The 22,605-nt window shown below is 42.0% G+C and overlaps 1 protein-coding gene across 2 annotated transcripts in view; it reads left to right on the top strand.

The window, feature by feature from the left end:
* The window catches only part of ITPRID2 (ITPR interacting domain containing 2), a 146,029-nt gene that overhangs the window by 56,560 nt on the left and 66,864 nt on the right, over nt 1–22,605 (top strand). For both annotated transcript variants that reach the window (XM_068245416.1, XM_068245417.1), the window contains exons 5-8: nt 3,898–3,940; nt 4,038–4,136; nt 9,027–9,235; nt 13,216–13,901. In XM_068245416.1, coding sequence (XP_068101517.1) covers nt 3,898–3,940; nt 4,038–4,136; nt 9,027–9,235; nt 13,216–13,901 — 1,037 coding nt within the window. The remainder of the gene's footprint in view (nt 1–3,897; nt 3,941–4,037; nt 4,137–9,026; nt 9,236–13,215; nt 13,902–22,605) is intronic.

The raw sequence follows: 22,605 nt of genomic DNA, 5'->3' as shown, positions 1-22,605 counted from the left end.
CTCTAATTTGGGAGAACCAAAACTGGTTTTGTACAGAAGATTGTGAAACAAAGGCACCAGGAAGATAAAATCAGTTTAAAAATGGGAGCTAGTGGTGGACTTGCCTCCTAATCGATGAGATTCAATCAAAACAAAAACTTTATTAGAATATACTCCACTTGTTTTGTGCAGCACTGGGGAGAGTTACAGTACTTTGGTCTCAGGAAAATGTCTGATCTGTGTGGAAGAAAATCTTCATCTGAGCATCATGTATCTTTGAAAACTAATTTGTAAGGGGATAGAGACGTTCCATTCTTCATTGTATTAGCACAGTGCTAGCCAGAGTTTGATGTCTGGATGGGCACTGTCTTGCCAAACATTGCTCTGTAGTGAGTAGGTCCTTATCTGCTGCTGGCAGCTGTAGGTGCTCACCACCAAGACTTGCTATCTGCAGAGCAACATTTCAAGTCTTTGGCTTAATTTTAGAATGTCTTATTTTTATTGTTTTCTGTATTCCTGTTGGGTAGATTTTTCCTTGCTCTAGGTTACTGCAGGGGTGTCAAACTCAAATACAAATTGAGTTGAAATTGCACGGTGGGCCAAACTCAATGTCTAGTGGCTACCTCCCTTATAAACTCTTTTGGTGTCTAGTGGCCCTCCTCCCTTCCCTATACAGTTCCCTGGTGTCTAGTGGCCCTCCTCCCTTCCCTTTACAGTTCCCTGGTATCTAGTTGCCCTCCTTCCTTCCCTATACAGTTCCCTAGTGTTTAGTTGCTGGCTACCTCCCCTATACAGTTTTCTGGTTTCTAGTGGTCCACCTATCACCTGTGTCTAGTGCTTTCCCACTCCCTCCCCCATATGGCTTTGCTGGCAACCTAGAGCTTCAGTTCCATTATAGCCTTCCTTGTGGTCTAGAATGGGCCAAACATAGTACATACTGGGGAAACCAGTTGTGGGCCAAATGTGATTGCTTTGCGTGCCAGGGTTTGACATGTATGGGTTACTGTCATGGTTGCTACCTCAATGTAAACTGAAGTGAACTTTTATGGTTAGCAGTAATATAAGACATGGGTATATCTCCCAATGGGTTGTTTGGTTAAAGGTGCGATATATGAATTGTGTAATACACATGCTACCTGGCTGATGTTTATTTCCCTATATGTACTTTGACCATAAACTGTGCTCAGCTTTAAAACAGTGTTGAGCTTCCTTGAAATGTCAGTTTACATTGCACATATGGTTAATGGAAGATCTCTGCTTGTAAAGGTTGTCTAATGACACAAGTTGCAGCATGCTTGTACATAGAGCACACAGCTGTATGAATTAGTTGATAGAAGTTTTCTCTTTAGAGTCCTGCAGCTTATACAAGGGACTGCTTCGTGTTGCAGGCTGTTTGGTTTGTGTATTAGCACAAGAACCAGATCTGTCAATTTGTTCCTTTGCGTCGGACTTAATATCCTAGCAACCTCCCAGGTGTCACACCATTTACGTTGTTCAGGGTTCTGTGAAAAAAAGATCTGTTCCTTTTGGTCTCCATTCTCTCAACAGAGGCTTGTTTACGGGCAGCTAGGAACACAAACAGAGGCGCTACTTGTAGTTATGCATGTTGGCTTTGCCTAATGAAAAAGGGGTAAATCAGTACGATCTGTCCCAGTAGAGAAGGAGGTTAAAATGCCTTTATTTTGCAGTCAGTCTAAGCTTTTATTCGTGAAAGTATTGTGACCGTAGTCAAAAGGAAAATTGATGGGCTTGGTTCTCTGGTGATTAAGTGACATGGCTACATGACTGACCTGGCCTGATAAATAAGCACTGCCCCTATATGTGTTTGACAGGTTTAACCCTTTCCAATTCCCCCAAACCTTACCCCTCTCACACCCAACCAGCCCCCCACCACTCTGTTCAATTGTAGAACTACGTTGGCGTATGTAGGCTTGCTGCTAGGAGCACCAAATACCCTAGCCGGCTCCCCATGTGGTAGCAGTTTCACAGTTGCCCATGTCACACCCCTAACACCCCCCCCCCCCCCCCCCCCGGATCAACACCCCTGGGAATTGCCTATTAATTATAGCCATCGATGGTTTTCAATGCAAGGAAAGCATCTAAGCCCACACTACTTCCTGTGGTAAGATAGTCTAGATTTTAATCATAACATAACATTTGCATCAACTCAACATTATTAGCATTTCACCGACCATCTCTTTTCAAGTTGCGTTCTTGTCTTGCCTTGAAGGCAAATGCGGCACCAGCATTTGACTGATCCGTTTTCTAGTTTTGTACATATTCATAAAATAAACATCAACTTTGAATAATTTGCATCTCATTTACCATCCCTGGTGACCAAACATCCAGAGTCATTTGCTTGCTACTGCAGCCTTCACCTTTAAGTCACTAACTCAGAGGTGTCACTAGGGTTGGTGTCACCCCCTCTTCCCCCACAAACCTATTACCTCACCAGGTAGTAACATTGCTTGTTATAGGAGGATGTTAAAATTATGTTTAAAATGATCACCATGGGCCCTGGTGCCCTCAGCTCCACATAAAGCAGCCAGAAGGGGAGAAGTACATCAGCCTATTCCACGGTTCCTTAGCCTGGAGCTTGGTGTCACCCCCTCTGCAGGTGACACCTGGTGCAATCCGAACCCATTTTTTCAATAGATTTCCAATAGAGTTGATTCTGAAATCCTATTGCAAATCTGTTCTTGGTGTGTGGCACATATCAGATTCCTGTCAGATTTAACTTGACAGGCATCTGACAGAAATCTGATGGTCAAATCTGCTGCAAATCTATAAGTGTATGGCCACCTTTAGCAAAAGGAGCAGTGGGCAGCTGTAATTGGCCGGTCTGGTTTCAGCATCCCTGCCTGATTGGACACGTGCCAAAGCTTTCCCTGGCCATGGTCGTTGATGAGATTTTATTGTTGCATGTCTCAATAAGAGGCATATATCGACACCTCACCTGCATATGATGTCATAGGGAAGTGTAGCAGGTGCTACCGGTCGAATAAGGATGGGGATTTGGGGATGCATGGATGAGGAGGATAGTGTGTGCACCAGGAAGGCAGGCGGTAGAACGGAGAGGAGGCTGGTGCTAGGTGGCCCAAACTATTTGTCCAAATGCCGCCCCCTAGATTTTGCTGCCTGAATCATGTGAATCGGGAGGCTTCATAATAGGTCCACCCCTACACCTCACTATGATCTGATATGATCCACGCAACACAGACAGACATTTGCCAGCTAATGGACCATAAAAAAAAAAAATCAGGCCAAGTTTTCCAGGTACCTTTTTTTGTTTTGTTTTGTTTTGTTTGTTAGGTGCTCCACTGTTCCACTTGCATAAATTGGCCTCGAAGTTGTACATTATTGTACAGTGAAATAATAGAGCTAATTCAGCAATGCTCCTAACACCTAATGATGACTCATCACATCCTTTTTCTCAGTGTTTCCCGTGCTGCACACTTTCACAGGGAAGTTGCAAAACTATTTATGGCCTTCTTGAAACGCTTCCATATGTGGCTTGAAATGAATGAGATCTTGATTTGCAGTTCCACACGTGTATCGACATGTAGAAGTTATCAACTGCACACGAGCCAAGATTAATGCTCGCATGCTACATATTCTCCCATAAAAGGAGTCTCAGGTTTGCTAAATTAATTACGGGATTTATTTCCGAAACAAAAGCCGGCTATCGGGGATTTGAGACCCGTCCTGTGAATGAGGCAGCTGCCGTCCATTGTTACAGCGCCGTAAAAGAATGTTGTAAGTGGCATGTACCTGCAAAGCTGACAGGTTGGGCATTTAGAAAGTATTCAGTGATGTGAGCTCTTGCCAGTATAAAAAAAAAAATAGAAAATTTAAATTGCACGTATCTATAGTAACCAGAATATGACTAATTTCTTTTCTGTCTTCATTGTTTTACAGCGAATCATCTCCATCAAAAAGTCCTGCCGATGGAGCGCCCATTGTAAGTAACGCATTATAGTCATACTTCTCCTTTACTAGTCTATTGATCTGTCATTGGCTTGAATTGTTCCCTCTGATAATAACTTTCTTCTTTAAAGCAATGAGTTGCTGGCAAAGGATCGTAGACTCCAGTTCCACCAGAAGGGGAGAAGCATGAACTCTACCGGGTCAGGGAAGAGCAGCACAACTGTGTCAAGGTATGTTCCATTTACAATGAGATCTTCAGCCAAAGGCAGAAACCGATACTTTTTGTATTTTATGTAGACCTGCATTTACTTTCAAGGATTGATGACCTGAATTGCTTAAAAGTACGCAGACATCAGGTGACCCTTAAAGCAAGCCGGAAGTTAAAATTAACTGATGAGATACACGAGTGTGTATGAAAGTTACTAAAGGCTGGATTCACGCTACAGTGTTCAGTGAAGTGGACAGTGACTGTGCTTATGCTGTCACCATCCACAGAACAGAAGCTAGAACGGAACACCCGTTTAGTCATGTCTGTTGCATCAGACCAGTCATAATAGCATTGATTTTATGACCTGTCCATCTTCTATATAGGCTTCGTAAAAAAACAAACTTGTAATCACGGCAAAACACGGTCTTGAAAACAAGTGAAAATCAAAGCGCGCCGCAATTAGGATTTTCATTATGGAAAGAACCTTATGGTGCATTTACATCAGCGCCTTCACAGTGTGGTACAATCCATAAGAATAATGCGAGACGTGCTCTGCATTACCGGACCACATGCGCGTTTAGGGCCTGAGCCCACTAATGCAGTTTTCTGCTTCTGTTCGCTTTTCAGCATCTGTAACATTGATTTGTAACTGAAAAGTGGACAGAACTGCATTAGTGGGCTCAGGCGCTTACAGTTGCAGTATGTGTTGCATCGCAAGCGTAGCACACAATGCGGTCTTTACCCTCTGTTGCCTTGCGATCCTGCTGTGCAACACAACATACCAGTGTGAAACTAGCCTTTATCAGAGATTCAACAGTGTACCTATTAAATGTGTGTGATTCTTATTGTAATGTGGACAGACTGAATATTTGATAAGTAATTGACCTTCAAGTAATTTCTGATAATGACTAACCAATCACCTTTGGCTTTGGGAGTCCAAGGTCCTGACACTTCCTCTCTGTATTTCTAGTGGCTGTTCAGCTGATCATGTGACTCCCCTCAGGACTTTTTCCTCAGAGCAGTCTGCTGCCAGGTTTGCTTTAAGTGTGCATGTACTGGATTGTCCCCATGTAACCTCCAGGTTCATAGTCATGTAACATCCAGAACTATCCCAGTACAAAAAAATTACTACTTGCACGGCTCTATTGCTTTTCTGTGGGCAGTTTTTGTAGAATTCCACTTAAATTGTGAGATTATATTCATCTTGCGTCCATCAAGAGCACTGTTGACAGCCACTGAACCTTCTATTAAAGAAAAAAATGTTGCAGTACCACTTTAAACACTTTCTAACTCACTGGTCCAGAAAAAATGTGTTGTTAAAAAATTCAGACTGTTCTTTGACTCCAATGGCGCTGCATGCTTGTTTCGGGCCAGAGACTCAAAAACTATTAAAGAGAACCCGGGGTGTGTTTAAAGAATGTTATCTGCATACAGAGGCTGGATCTGCCTATACAGCCCAGCCTCTGTTGCTATCCCAAACCCCACTAAGGTCCCCCTGCACTCTGCAATCCCTCATAAATCACAGCCGTGCTGTGAGGCTGTGTTTACATCTGTAGTGTCAGTCTCAGCTGCTCCCCCGCCTCCTGCATAGCTCCGGCCCCTGCCCCCGTCCCTTCCCTCCAATCAGCAGGGAGGGAAGGGATGCAGGCGGGGACTGGAGTTCTGCAGGAGGCGGGGAGAGCAGCAGACTGACACTATAGAGATAAACACAGCCAGCTCTGACAAGCTGTTTGTCAGCAGCGTGGCTGTGATTTATGGAGGGATTGCAGAGTGCAGGGGGACCTTAGGGGGGTTTGGGATAGCAACAGAGGCTAGGCTGTATAGGCAGATCCAGCCGCTGTATGCAGATAATATTCTTCAAACCCACCTCGGGTTCTCTTTAAATCCATAAGACCTGCCTGTCAGGCAACAGGCATGATCAAAAGTGGTTGGCGATAGAGGCCATCATGTTCCACTCACTTCATTTCTCCATTAATTTCTGCTCATTTTAATAGTTTATTTTGTTTTAATCATTCCTTTTTTGTTTTACACTAGACAAGGCACATAACTCTCATGGTTTTAGATTTCATTTATGAGGCGTAATTATGATTGTTCTCTTGGGAGCTAGTGCAGTGCTTCCTGTTTAATAGTTTTGCACTCTCATTATGTTTACCAGTGCAGCCTTCTGCTGCAGGAAATGTTGGTGATTAAAAACTTCTTACTGTATGTAACAATGGTAATTTCATTTGTTATGCTTTCTTTTTCTATTGTGAATCAATACTCCTGTTCTTGTTCCAGGTTGTTTTGCTGCTGTGTATTTGTTTTAATATTTCCTAGCAACTTTAAAACCCTGCAGAGTCCCCAGATAGCTTATCCAGAACCACTAGGAAAGTATATGGGGCTAAAAGAAACCTAAAAGCCCTACTACTAAAAAGCAACTCTGAATATAGTTTTGCTTTCTTAAAACAGAAGTTATTTGCAATAATTCAACTTTAGGTGAGAAACTGTGGTTTCCCACAATGCATCACTACCGAATATCCAAATTATCTTTTTGCCTCTAAAAGACATGTACACATCCAGAACCACTTGTGTATAGTGACACCATAGCTTACTTGGGTCAACATGAGCTATCTGGGTATTTTGTAGTATTGGTCCAAGCCTTGTCCCATAGAGCCATATCAATCAATGTCATGCACTGATGAGGACCAGAATGTCCAAAACATGCTGTATGTATGTCGGATTGAAGTGGCTCTGTAAAATGTATAAACTGTAGGCTCACTTATACGCCAGCGGTTATGTGCCTGTATGGGTGTGTGCCTGGCTTTCGGGGGCAGAAAGAGATGATTTGCATAATCAGTGATGCATCATGGGAAACCACAGTTGCTCACTTAAAGTGAACCTCCAGACTAAAAATCTACTTAACAGCACTGAAAAAGCTTGGTGTTTCTTTAACAGTTTCACAGCATCAGAACTTTGTTTTTCTTACCAAACCTCATTTTTAGCTGCACGGAAACTAAGCTCCGTCCCATCAACGGAAACTGCCCAGGGTTTTTTCCCCTGATGCTGTGCAAAGCATGATGGGATTGCCTAGCAACTGGGAGGGGTGATCAGGACTCAGGACAGTTGGAACTGTGTCTCATGTTCCCTGTCACCTCCTTTCAACCAAAAAGATGGCTGCCCCACAATCATCGTTCTGATAGTGTGAAGCGTATCGGCATCCACATATCAGTCATCTTAATGCTCAAGTTTTTTTTTTTTTTTTATTCTTTCCTATTCCGTAGTCACAAAAGAGGTTCAGCACATTTGCTCTGTTTGCACATTTTACATTTTTACGTCCTTCTAAAGCAAGGAATACTCTTCTGTACTGGATGGCATTTGGGTAAGAAAAGAAAAATTTAAAATGAGGAAATTGATAGCATTCTTCTGAAAGTTCTAACTAAGCGATGTTGGCTTCTCCAAATCCACAGAGTGGAGTTCCTTGCTGCAAATCCATCTTTGCTGTGAGGTTAATTTACTGAGGTGGGAGAACTAGCAAACCTGGATCAGTTTTTGTTTTTTATTTATTTTTTGTACAAATTATCTGTTATTAAATGTCAAACATTTACAATCCTCCCTTGGGTTATATCAGAATATAGGTGCGATTGCTGAAAGTACGTGCTCTAGATGTGTGTATGTCAGTCTAATAGCACAAACTCAAATTCACCAGCCTTTCTGCCACATCACCATGCGTTATTACCCAGGTGTAGCTTGCAAACCTTTGTTAAGGACTTTTTCTTTAAAAATCGGGTCGGTTTCTCTGGATTGCATATAATCTTCAGTGTTCTCTACTGTTGCCCAACCTCAACACATCAATTCCACTCTATACAGGCTTGATTCTCTTTTAATAGCTGCTCTGGCAATCCATTCAGGAGTAGTTTACAAAAGGCTGTAAACATTCAAATGTAACAAAGATGGCAGTTATCTGGATTGGATGGAGTTTAGCCTTGCTTGAGTGTTATAAGCATAAGCATCCTGAGCAGAAATGGTGACCTGATGGTACTTTGCATAGCCCAACTATTACTTTATATCTGTCCACAGAGGAGCCCCTCTCTTAAGCTTGTTGCTCGCTTCACTTCGATTTCTGTTGCCCAAAACCAGTACAAATTGTTTTGAACAGAAGACTGCTTGCCTGGAAAATGAACACCATTTACAGTGTGTGCAGCTCTATGGAATACAGAGTGGGTTGCACACGAGTAGCACTAAGTTGCATGTACTTCCTCTGAAGCTCCTGCATAGGAAAAGCCGCATCAGGTGAGGCCACCCATCCTGGTGGATCATTGATGAGTATGCTGCTGACAACTGGGAATACCAATATCCACTATATATTGTTTTTTTTTAGTTGAAGTTTATATTTCTTTTCCCAGCTTGAACTCTGTGCTCCTGCTTGTATAGTGAGCTGTGTGTACCAAAGAGCATGTCTGTATTTATGGACACTTTCCACATGCTGTGTCCAGACACCTCCAGTGGCATGGTGACTAATGGACGGGAGTACACAAGTTATAATATCGAACTCCAGTCCTCAAAAGCTGAAGTCCTCACAAATTTCTGGCACAGCTCAAATGAATTGATGGGACTGAATCAGGAAAGGTGTGTTTCATCAACTAGAACATATCTTTCCATTTCTCAGTCCATCCTAAACTCTGGCATGCATTTATCCCTCAAGGACTGGGGTTCAATATCTGTAGGGTAAGCTGATAAGGAAAAGGAGACCACTGAAGATTCATGAAGGAAGCTGTGCTTACAGCCTTAATATCTGGGGATTGTAAACCATTCAGTAAACACAATTTTACTTTGAACCTTAGTAGCAAAGTTTCCGAAGATCAAGATTATAAGAGGGAGCAATGTAACAGGAATTAAAGATGGGCTTACAAGTAAGTTGTATCTCTTCTTTCAGTGTATCGGAGTTGCTGGACCTTTACGAAGAAGACCCTGAGGAAATACTGTACAATCTTGGATTTGGTAGAGATGAGCCAGATATTGCTTCTAAAATCCCATCAAGGTTTTTCAATGGCTCCTCCTTAGCCAGTGGAATTGACATCAAAGTGTTTCTAAATGCACAAATGCAACGCCTGGAGGTGGAGAACCCAAATTACGCCTTAACAAGTAAGAGAGTTCTTTCTGTTCTTTGCATGCTAGCATAACTCCTGCCCCCTCGACCAATAGCCTTGACTTTTGTGCCTGTCCCTCCCTCCCCCCCCCTCCCCCAACAGTCACTTAACAGTGGACTACTCCCTGGCACAGATTGCTCTCCTGCAGAAGTCTGACTATGCAACAGAGTCTGTGCTGAGGGCAAAGCTGAGATTAAGCCAAGAGTTTACTTTTTTTGCTAAGGACATTGGGCACTTTTTGTGATCTTTTGGTGTAAGTACCTTTTATCCTTTTAAAAGGAGGTGCATTAATTTGAATGCTGAATAGTTGCATCACATTGTGTATTGATAGTGATTTCTGAATCTTCACCTAGAGTGCATTGGTGGGTAAAGGCAAACAAACTGATGGACAAACAGACTGCTGGCTGTGTCTTTTTATTTTTATTTTATTTTTTTTTCTTCCTGGTCAGATTACATACAGCCAGTAGATTGTTTGCTTATGTTGACAACCTCACAGTGAGCAAAGAAACTGTCACTAAGCCAAGGTACTTAACCTACTGAAAGAGTCAAACCGAGTGACAAAGGTGTGCGTGATAAACATTACTCCAACAAAAATCCATGTCTGGCAATAAGGAGGATTAAAACTGTTCAGATCCTCCATTGACTTTTAAATGAGATGTTTTTACTGAGATAGCAGAAGTATGTATCCTTGTTGATTTCCCTATTGTAGGCGTGGATTGTTGTGAGAGTGATGTCTGTCACACACTTCTATTACCTTCTATTAAACCATCACTAGGGTAACATGCCTCAACCCTTAAGCTGGCCACTAATGATCCAATCTTTTTCATCCAATCTTACCATTTCTATATAATATAAGGTAACTGCCTGAAGTATCCATTTAGTATTATCACTTACTTTACCCTTATACTACATAGATTTGGTAAGATTGGATGAAAAAGATTGGATCATTAGTGGCCACCATTAGACTGCTGCCGACATCTTTAGACATTTTGGAATTTTTGCCTCCATTGACATCGGACGTCTAAAGCACTTTCGGCAGAACTTTATTTGCTTGCCGCAGACGTCTTCAGGTGTTTCCAAATGTTTTCATCCATACGACATCTAAAGGTGTACCTTTTGCAAGTAGTTTTGGTGGAGATATGCTTTTAGACATCTGCAACATATGGAGGCGAATATTCAGAAACGCCTACAGACAACTATAGCTGGCACAGGCATGTCTGTCCAAACCCCCCCCCCCCCCCCTCCCCTTCCCCTATAATTTGAGGCAGTCTAAGGTTTAATCTAGTGAGGGATAGTGATGGCCATGTCTAGGAGAACTCACGGAGAAGCAGGTGATTTGTTCATTTAGCTGATAAATTTGTTAAGCTTTTAGTTGCTGTGGTCACATTCTGCTTTAGCACATGATCATGACTAGCAAATCGGACACTTGCATATCTATCACATGACCAAACTGATTACTTGCTACTCCATGAGTTCTCCTAGACATACCCATCATTAGTGACAGGATACTTATTTTAACATTACAATTTTGTTTTAAGCTGATTATGATCTTTTTTATTTATTTTTTCTGACCTCTACATAAGTGAGTTGGAGGATATATACCATATTTTTCGTACTATAAGACATTCCTGACCATAAGACGCACCTAGGTTTAGAGGATAAAAACCAGGGGAAAAATATATACTAAACCTTGTGCATCCATGGTGTAGGGGCATCTCGTGCATTCTGTCCCCTTTGTACCTCTTGTGTCTCTCCTTGTGTCCTCTGTTCCCCTTGTGTCCCTATGTGTCCTCCTCTGTCCCCCTTGTGTCCTGTGTCCCCATGTGTCCTGTGTCCCCATGTGTCCGTCTCTGTCCTCCTTGTGCCCTCCTCTATGCCCCTTTGTGTCCCCGTGTCCTCCCATTTGTCCCCAGTGTCGTCCTCTGCATAGGCACAGTACAGGGAGTCCCAGACATTGCGGCGGGTTTGAGGTTCATATTGGCAGGCGTTCACAAGTCAGGAACTCCCTGCATTTGAACTATAAGACGCAGTGATTTTTTTCCCCCCATTTTTGGGGGGAGAAAAAGTGAGTCTTATAGTCCAAAAAATACAGTATATATACATATAGATATATTTAATCCTTAAATCACTCTAGCATTCAAGTTATCTTTTTTGTTTTCATAGATCCACTCTATTTATCTTTAAAACACGGTAAGTTTCCAAATGGCTATTGTGCCGTTTAATGAGAACCGCCCTTTCCAGCTTCTTTTTTTCAAGTATCTTAATTTTCAAGATTAAGTGGTGGTAATTGAACAACAAACACAAAACGGGAATAGGATTTAAAATCTCTTTGTAAAAACTGAAATTGTCAAATGTAATTGATGTAAATGTAGAAAATAAAATCATGGCTTGCTTCTTTATGTTGCACACCTAACGTATTAAAGGGCAGTTCTTTGGAGTTTCATAATAAAGATTTATTAATACAAAGAACAGTTTTAGAAATAAATTCAGCATCTCATATTTGGAAACTCTGTAATGCCACTTTAATAGGTTAGTCAAATTTTCAAAGTAAGTTCTCTTCTTCTATCCTATTCATTTTCGTAGCAGAAGTGTTACTCAAGAACATTTATTAGTATTTAAACTCAATTACAGTATAACCAGAGTTAAATAAAGGTAGATTCTTAAAGCAGTTACCTTGATTAGTAAAAGCTGTAAGTAGAACTACTGAAACTGAACTGTGCACGTTGAAAATTTGGTGCATAGCTTTGCAACTATTCATATGAACTTCCAGAGCCGTTTTTCCTGCCCATGATCTTACAGTTGCACCCCACTTTCTTATGAAGTATAAGGGTACATTTCCATTGGTGCAGTGCGGAAAACGCATGTTCGACTTTGCATGTGGATGCGTTTTTCTATGCGATTTCGCATGCGTTTTGCGGCCAAGCATTTTTACCATGTCAATGCTGATGTGCATTTTACATTTTTTACACAAAAAGCATGCGAAAACGCATGGCAAAAAACGCATTTTTAATTTAATTACATTGTATGCGATTCGCACACCGCTCTGCGGTGTATGAATTCTGATGGCTCTGCCATACAGATTTTTTTTCTGCACAGAAAAACGCTAAGAAATCCTGACGAGTGGAAACAGTCCCATCCATTTGTATTGGTTATGCGAATCTGCATGCAGAAAACGCTTGCAGATTTGCTCTAGTGGAAACGGGCCCCGAGTCTGCACCATTGTATGGAGAACGCACTAATAACTCCAATGCAGGAATGCTAGTTTGGCATCTACAGTATTTTACTTTGGGTGACACATGGTCACCACTTACTGACCCATCCATAGGCTGCAAACTGATAGCATACTGGTTAAGAGAAAACTGCCTCTGTTATAGGTTTCAAATCCTGGCTGAAGCCAGTACCTATTCACTAAGGAGTCCTTGGGCAAGGCTCCCTAACACTGCAGGCCATTAGCAGCTGCAGCTCTCCAGCGCTTTGACAGAAGAAAAGTGCTATACAAATGTTAGCATCCTATGTAATAAAACCCTAACTGGCCCTGTGTCATCCTCCTGTCCCCCGTGTCTTGACTACTGCGCATGTGTAGCTGTTGGGACAGGAGGAGGACAGGGGCCAGGGGATGCGGGCGGGCGCATGCCGGGTGTACGCGCAAGCGCTGACATGCGGCAATGGCGGCGGGGAAAGACACCTAGAGCCCATTTTTAAACGGGCTTAGGTCTACTAGTTAATATTAAAATTTGCCATACTTTGTTTTGATGTTCTAGTTTGTTGGGCTTTAAAGGATAATTAGGAGGTTTGCGAGACTTCTGAGGTTTCTTCCTCAGGCCTTTCCGATGATTTCATTCAGAGATCTGTTGTATATCGAAAGCTTGCTATTCTAATCTGCTCAGTTTGCCTCTAAAAGCTGTAATCTACATTCTCCTAAATTATGTCTGGTCAAATTTTTGCTTCCTTTAACACATGCTTCTCTTTTACCAGGTCGTTTCCGGCAGATTAAAGTTCTCACGGATGTCGCAAATGCATTTTCGTCATTATACTCTCAAGTTTCTGGAACACCAATTCAACGGATAGGCAACTCAAAATCCCTAACGACGTCCACCAGCGTGGATCAACCCTCTAAGCCTGCACCTCTTACCAGAGCACCGAGTCAGACAGCGGCCCGCCTCATGGAGACTTTATCCAAGCTCAACTTGGTTGGAAATCGAACATCAGTGGATGCCAGTTCCTTCTTGTCTCCAGTGGAAGGAGCTCCGTCACCAAAATCTGAGGAGGAAGCCAATAAAAATGACCAGAAAACACAAAAGCCATTCAAAAAGACCTCGTCACCTCTTGCTACTGTTAAAGAGGAAACGTCTACGACAAGCACAGACTTGATTGGGCACAATGTAGTTACCATTCCAAAAGAAAATGGCATTGAGTTGGATCTTCATGAATCCAACAACATTACACAGAATGAAACGTCTATGAACTCAGATGAATGTATTTCTGGGCATACTGTGGACTCCATTAGTAAAGACTTAAGTGTATCTGTTGATCAGGAGCATGAGAGCTTTATACCAGAAAAAGATCCAGCTACATCTACTCCAGAGAAGGAACTGTTTGCACAAAATCCTTCAATAAAAAGTCTAACCATGCAGACGAAGGAATCTTTTGAGCTGGAAGAGGTAAGATGTGAAATTTTGATGTTCACTTCCTTGAAACAAAAGATTATTATCATTCATTTGTGATCATAAACCTGTCAGAAAGGAGATACCATCAAAGTGCTTTTGCACAGAATGTTAAAAATTCAGAAGTTATCTTCAGTGAAAACTGCATGTAAAAAAATAGCCATTTGGCTTTGAGATGCAGGTTGCTGAATTTAAAGTCAAAGGAATAGTGAACTGAGTTAATTCCCTGACCTCATCCATTGAAGGACCACTGTCGTGAAAATTTTAACATTTAAAATACATATAAACGCATACAAATAAGAAGCCTGTTTCTTCCAGACTAAAAAGAACCATAAGTTACTTTTCTCCTATGTTGCTGTCACTTACAGTAAGTAGTAGAAATCTGACATTACCAACAGGTTTTGGGCTAGTCCATATCTCCATGGGGGATTGTCAGCATGGCCTTTATTCTTTATAAAGACACTTCTTCTTCAAAAAGATTTATAAAAAGATGCTGGCTAGCCTCCTTGCTCCCTGCATACTTCTTTTGGCAGTTGGACGGAGCAACCACCCTTCACTAAGTGCTTTTGAAAATAGAAAGTTCTGAGAGTGCCCCATGAGGAAGATGGGCTAGTCCAAAAAACGTTGGTTCTGTCAGATTTCTACTACTTACTGTGACAGCAACATAGGAGAAAAGTAATTTATGGCTCAATTTACTCTGAAACGTACTGCTTATCTGTATATGTTTACATATATTTTGGCTGTTGGTAGTGCATGAGTAAGTGGCTTCTAGAGGATCGGGTAAGAGAAGATACAATGTGTTCTTCTGTCACTTATTTAACAGTGGGGTTTAGAGATTTATTGTGTTGGACTGATAAATGAATGGCCACCTTGGCCAACTTCCTGTAGCGTGGCTATAAAGGTGCGTACACACGTCAGATTTTTCCGAACGACCGGCCATTTGGATGTCTGAACGACCAGTCGTTTGGACGTCAAATCGGGCGTGTGTACAAATGGTCATTTAGCTGATAACGCTGGTTTTGACGGATCCGGTCGTTTGGATGCTGGTTTTCATGGAAAAGATGCGTCGTTTGGAAAAATCATATGTGTGTATGTACCTTTTTAAGCCCCATCTACACCAAACCATTTTTATTTTCGATTTGTTCATTCGATACGATTCAATTTGCAACTGCAAAAAAATGGCAAATTGAATCGATTTCCGATCGGACATGTCGGATTGAATCGAATTGGACAAAAAATTGTATGGTATAGGCTTTATGCTGAGCATACACCATACAATTTTCTGTTAGATTCTTCTGTTAGATTTTCTGTTAGAATGCATAATTAGATTTTCTGCAGAGAATGGTCATTATCTCTGGTGCATTGTCTTCGGTTTATCTCCTGCTGAGTAGAACAATGCCTAATTGATCAGCAGGTAGATGGTAAGATAGATACATTTCCAACATGTTGAGCGTTATCTATCTGGCAGGTAAATCTAACAGAACATTGTATGGTGTATTCTCAGCATTATGCTAGGCATAGACTGTTCGCTAATGCGACAGTATCGAGCCAGCGGCTCAATGCCAATGCGTCACCGCTCGTCCGCGCGGATCGATCCCCGCTCGCCCCCCGCAGGCACTTCCTTATCAGCGTTTCGTTTTTACCATTGTCCGCCCGCTGGGATCGAGCGCGGGATCGACCCGCCGCAGTGATCGGACAGGTTGAATATTATGATAGCTCGATTGATAATATAAAACGAACCGTCTATGCCCAGCATTAGACTGCTCAGAGTGTCTCTTTCATGTTAGCTTGCCTAATGACACAAGCTCAGATGTTTGGCTTCACTGAATGTCTTGTGTCACACCGCTCTGACTTTGCCTAGATACAGGGACTTTAACTCATCAAAGGCATAATTAGGATGTTAAACATTTGTTCTCTTATCAAGTCTGAAAGGGCAAGACAGAGAGCTTATCTACACATAGATATATGAAATAATTACAATTGTTTTCCATTTGGTTAAGTTCAGCCAGGTTAGCTAGTGTGGAATAGCAGAATGGGTGAGGCTGTGTTTTTGTCAGTTTTCCAGCTAAACCGACAGTGAACGGCTCCTATTTTATAAATTGGAGTCCGTCACACTTGTCATTAAGCAACGGATCCATGGGATCCGTTGCAGTAAGCCGACCGCACCTCTGTTCAGTCCACGATAATTCGGGGCAGGTGGATACATTCCCCCATATAGCCTACGAGGGTAACGCATCTGCCTTGGTCCCTGTTCACAGCTCGGTGGCTGGCAGAAGTATGGGGATCTCCATTGGGCTGCAAAAGACCAATGGGAATCCTCAGCAACAGGGAGAATTCTTGTTGGTTCGGGATGGACCAATGAAAATTCTCCCTGTTGCTAGGGAGGATTGGTCTAATGCAGGCAATGGTGAACCCCATGCTCCTGCCAGCTTCTGGGCTGGGTACAGAAAGGGACTTGAGCGGTGGCAATCAATGCCACTTAAGCAATCGCTATGGGCAGACACAAAGTGGATGGCACAGATCGGATTCAAAACTGATGCACATATGTCCATTTTGGATCTGCTCAAGTGGGAACTGAGCCTAAGAATATGTGGCTATTTTTTATTTATTTTTTTAAAGCGGGCCATACAGACATCAATTTTTTCCTGTTCGACTCTCGAAAGATTTGATTTCATTTGCGATTGAAAATGCTGGGAATCTATGCAACAAGTTGTCTGATCGATTATCCTATTGATTTTGGGCTAAAATCAATCAGAAGTATTGATTGATGTAGATATTTGAGGCAGGGCAGAAGTGGTGGTCGGTCAGCGGCCTATACCGGTGTATTGCATCAAACCGTGCAATGCTGCGGTCCGATCAACTTTCAATAGATTACCTGCTGGAATCAATTTAAAATCATTCTGCAGTGTATGGACAGAATTGATTCCCATCAGAGAAGAATCAATCATTTTGGACCATTGGGCAAAAACCTGTGTGTGTATATAGAAACTGGATTTGGAATTAGTGATGGCCCGAACGGTTCCCGGCGAACTTCCGGGGTTTGCAATCACGGAAAACTGCAAACTTTTCAGGAAGTCCGGTTCTCCCCCATAGTGCATCATGAGGGTCAACTTCGACATTCTACATCAGTCAGCAGGCACATTGTACTCTACGTCCTGGAGCCACTCCCCCCTTATAAAAGACAGGCAGCGTCAGGCTTTTCACTCACTCATGTGCCTGCATTAATTAGAGAAGGGAGAGCTGCTGTGCAGAGACCTATAGGGAAAGCTTAGTTAGGCTCTTGTAGGCTTCTTAGCTTGCTCCTCGCTGATTCTTGCAAAAAATAAAAAAAAACCTCAACAGCTTTTGAGAGCTAATCTTGTGTGTGTGTGTGTGTGTGTGTGTGTGTGTGTGTGTGTGTGTGTGTGTGTGTGTGTGTGCGCACATAATACCCATCAATGCATATACCTACTACCTGTTGTTCACTTCAGTGCACCCACCTACCTATGTGAGTGCACGCAGTGTCACTGTGCCTGTCCGGGACCTGTCTGTGTGTGACAGGTTCACATTTGTAATACCAGTCATTGCATAATTGTTCACAGTACCTGTGTGACCGCACACTGTGTACGAGTTAATATACCACTCCGAGTATACCTAACTACATACATAACCACCTGTGTGACAGCTGCACATTGTATTGTAATACCAGTCACTGCATACCTTTCACTGCATCTGTGACTGCACATTTATACCTGGCAGTCAGTGCATATCTTTCCCTTGAATGGATGGCAGACATGCCCTCCATAACAGATTCTCGTTAAAGGATTTAAAATTGATTCGTCTCATATACAGCAGGGCCTCGAAAGTCCTCCTGTATTATTTTTTTGTCACTACCTCGGGACTTGCATGCCATGCCTGCTGCCTTCCTTGGATGTGTGGTGGTAGCCGTTTCTCAGGCTCCAACTCCGGACCGGAATCGAACCCTGACTCCCCGGCCATACGCTTTCTTTAACAATAGTAGAGAAAGAACCATCGACAGTATGAGCAGCGATGAACTACTGGGTGCGCAGGCTTGACCTGTGGCCAGAGCTGTCACAATTTCCCATCCAACTTCTGTCTTGCCCTGCCTCAAGCGTCCTGTCAGAAAGGACCTTCAGAGCAGCTGGAGGCATTGTCACTGAGAAGAGAAGTCGCCTAAGTCACAAAAGTGTTCAGTACCTCACCTTTATCAAAATGAATGGGGCATGGATCCCGGAGGGCTACTGCCTGCCTGAAAACTGAGGGCCCTTTTCCACTAGCAATCGCTAGCGTTCACGCTAAACGCTAGCGACTGCTGAATCGCAAAAGTGCAGGAAACCTCCAGCGATTGCGTTCACGATTTTGCTATGCACTGTACTGCATAGCAAAATCGCGGCAAAGATCGCTCCGTGGCGCGATCGCGTTTGATAAAAAAACGAATCAAGGTGGTGGATATTGCCTACCGTGATTCCCATGTTAATATGTAAACCGTAGCGCTTTAAAAAATTACTAGCAGTTTGTAATTTTGCGAACAGCATCGCAAACACAGATAGTGGAAAAGGGCCCTAAGTGAGTCTTCGCACACAGCATCTCTGCCTGCACGCCGTGTGACTGCCTGCCCCAAGACTAATGCTACATACACACTTGAAAGATAAATGAAAGATATCAGACCAATTTTACCCCCTTCCATGTAGTATGAGAGACCTACTCTACACAGTCTATTCTATGGAGCTGAACTCCCCATCAGATAAAATCTTTGCAAGATGCTGCACACAAAGATGCTGTACACATTCAAAATATCATTATCTGCAAAAGATCTGTTCCTGCAAAATGCATTCATAGTCTATGATATCTGCAGATCCTCATACACACCTTGTTTAACAGACTTCATCTGCATATCTGACAATCCTCTGCAGATCTGAAAATCCATCCTGGTGGATCTGATCTGCAGATGAATGTCTGTTAAACAAGTTGTGTATGAGATCTGCTGATATCATAGACTATGAATGCATTTTGCAGGAATGTATCTTTTGCAGGAACAGATCTTTTGCAGATAATGATCTTTTGAATGTGTACAGCATCTTTGTGTGCAGCATCTTGCAAAGATTTTATCTGATGGGGAGTTCAGCTCCATAGAATAGACTGCGTAGGTATGGCTCTCATACTACATGGAAGGGGGTAAAATTGCTCTGATATCTTTCATTTATCTTTCAAGTGTGTATGTAGCATAAGTCGCTCCCCACACAGCATCTCTGCCTGCAGGCCGCTTGACTGCCTTCTCCGCCACCACCAACAGGGTCCAGGACTCCAGGCTGATTCCTGAAATTTTAAGGCCACTGCTAGCAGCGGCCACTATAATTTTTCTGGTGCGCGTACATGCCTGCCTAATTTTTCTGGCTGATTTTTCCAACATGTCCGATCTGATTTTTATTGAAAAAACGGGATAACCGGTTTTTTTTTTTTCCCTTGATCAAAATTCTTTCATTTGATTTGAACGTTTTGGTCGAATAAATGGGAAAATTGAATGTTTTTATTGTACTGTATGGGCACCATAAGGATTTTTTTTTTTACCATAGAAAAAAATCAAAAAGTGGACAGCGCAATACATATGTAAGTATAGCAAGTATTTATCTACTTATATATGCTGTACCCACCATGTGATTTTACCAATGACCAGTGATTTTTTTTTTTTTTCCTTTGCGACCAGTGATTATTTATTTTTAGCAATCTTGTGTCATGGGTACAGGCACGTGGTCAAGCGAATGTCGTATAGCACCACGCGTAACGATAACGACAGTCACGGTGGATCGGATCCTTAAGATCCCCTACGACTCCACACAAAGCACCTCGATTGCTTGACTTCTCATTCTTGCCCATCGTGTAATCTTGTGCAGCGACGCGTGACATGACGACGCCCACAGGGAGCTCTCGTTGTTGGACGTCGCTGGATCCATCTTCTTGGGTCGTTGCGATAAGCATGTAGCTTTATAGATTGAGGCTTAGAAGCTTCTTGACAGAGCTATCCAGTATCAGTGTATCCTTTTTTTGTATTTGTGTCTCTTGTCCTTTTATGCATTACCATAGTAATGTAGTCTTAGTTTATCTAGTTCCTCTTATTTAACTGTAAGCTCTCCCCCAGCTGGAAGGATATGGCCTGCTTAGTTACATCACTTCCCCCAGTGAAAATCGGCAGCCAGAGCCTGATCTGCACTACTTCACATCATGTAATCTAAGGAAGTTGAAGTTCTAATATTTACTTGAAATCTCATCAAACATTTTCCCACAGTAAACACTGCAGCGAAACAAAGAATAACTGGAGCAAGGATTCACATGAGCAGGAAGATGAATATTTTAGTTTGATAGGGAGGGAGCGCACTCTCGGCCTTCGCAGGGATTTGTTAGGCCAACTGCTGACTTTTGTAATTCTAGACCTTCGCTTTGAAGAACAATATCCCCTTTGAAGCCGTTTAGCCAGATTATGTTTAAAGGTCGAAGTTGGACGCAGATTATATATTATTTTTATATCCCAAAGCTTATCTTTGATTTGTTTTTCACTGTGTTGAACATAATGAGACCTAGACTACTTAATTTGTCATAAGACCGCATGCCTGTTTCCACCTACATTTCCAGTCTTGGACTCTGTGTACAGACTAGTAATTGCATGTCAATATCCATCTAACGTGAAAGTGAACATTGAGTCATATAATCAGATGGTGTGCGTGTCTGTGTGTTTGTGGGTGTTGCTTTTTTCTTTTCTTTTGTTATGGCTGTATTTAGACAGCAAACTTTCTGAAAGTATTTAGTGGTATCCACCAATTTTAAAGAGTATGGGCAAGGTGCAACATAAGCCCATCTAGTCCCTGACCCCATGTACAATGTACATAATAATAATAATAATAATAATCTCTTCTACAGCACTTTATAGAGTTAATAGTAGTGTCCCTATCTGTCAAAGGAGCCCATAGCATAGCTCCTAACTGTCCCACTTTTGGAGGGACAGTCCCTCTTTGGGATCCCAACCCCCATGTCCCTCTTGCTTCAGCTCATGTCCCTCTTTCAGGATACGTACAGATCTGTGTAAATATATGTATTTTTTCTACTGAAAAAAATTTGCTTAATTGACTCTAAACTTTATTCCCATCCTTTAAATTGATATTTTTCTTAATTTCAAATGTTAATATGAAGGAAAATGAACCAAGATAGAAAGAATCAGTGTGGTTTAAATGATAAAACCTATTTGTTTAATGAAATCTGTATGGTATACGTGGCTAGGGGTGTGCTGGGGGGGGGGGTGATTAGGGTGTGGCTTAAGTGTCCCTCTTTCTTATGTCAGAAAGTTGGGAGGTATGCCGTAGTCTATTCACTACCATAGTAGTAAACTAATGTCCATACAACTGTCTAAAGTTGGAAATGCGCATACAATAAATGCCGTCCCGGAGGGATCCTGAGCAACAGTTCAAACCGTGTTCTTTATAGACGCATCGCTAGCCTGTAGGTTCGCTGTGGAGGGACAACAAAGAGTGGGGAAAGGGCGAGAACAATGCCCTCCTCTTGATGCATCAAAGGGGGGTGGGGGCTGCTCTACACTCATTAGATTCTCTGCAGAGGTGGGCGGTGAAGAACTGTTGTACGTGTGTACCAAGGCTGCACTTTGATTAACTTTTAAAGCCTCTACGACTACGTACTATTGTACATATGTATTTGTGTCTCCTAACTCCAGTCCCCTTCTCCCAAAATCACCTTCAGTGTACTTGCATTGACTTCTGAAGTTCTAGTGACTGACCCCAGGTTGTGGCTTCTACCCTGGTCGAAGTCTGCTTCTGGAGCATGGCTTCCCGTGGTTTCACCCTTGCATCATTCACCACCACCTTTTGCCATGAATTGGATGGGCAAAAAAAAATCAATCCAGTACAATGTGAAGAACAGTAAATAGAAATTCAGATTACTTTATCCTCTATATTCATACAATAAAATATTCACTGCGAAAATCCTAAGTTTTTTGGCTGGGGGTTTATGAGAGGAATTTTTTATTAACAATAAAATCCAAATGACTTGTGTAGTAATGAGATGTGCATTAATGAGATGATAAAAGTGGAATTGAGCTATAAATATCAGTGCATGAACAGTCAAGCTGTGTTCCCATTTGAACTGAGAACGGACTTTTTTTTTCTTGATGTTGTCTGTTCTCCGCTCATTGCAAAACAGCTGAACCGCTTATAATAAATAAATGTGTGTGTGTGTGTGTGTATATGTATGTGTGTGTGTGTGTGTATATATATATATATATATATATATATATATATATATATATATATATATATATATATATATATATATATATATATATATATATATATATATATATATATATATATATATATATATATATATATATATATATATACAGTCCGCGATAACCCCCAGAAGAGCAGATGCGTTCCCCATATAGCCTATGGGGGTAACACATCTGCCCCTGGGCACCATCTGGACCACAGCGGACCATCAAAAAGGCGGACACTACACAGTCTGCTGACGCTGGCCACATGTGATCCAGCGAAAGTGAGAACCGAGCCTCAATACTGCCCTTTTCTTATAAACCATATAAACTTTTGGCTAATAGAATTCCAACCTCTCTAATCTCCATTATACACACCTGAATGATTGACCAGGACTGTGTGCTTGGGCATACATGGTGCGTTTCTGC

Source organism: Hyperolius riggenbachi, chromosome 7, assembly GCF_040937935.1.
Source record: "Hyperolius riggenbachi isolate aHypRig1 chromosome 7, aHypRig1.pri, whole genome shotgun sequence".
NCBI lineage: Eukaryota > Metazoa > Chordata > Amphibia > Anura > Hyperoliidae > Hyperolius > Hyperolius riggenbachi.
This window is presented reverse-complemented; position numbering and strand designations above follow the sequence as displayed.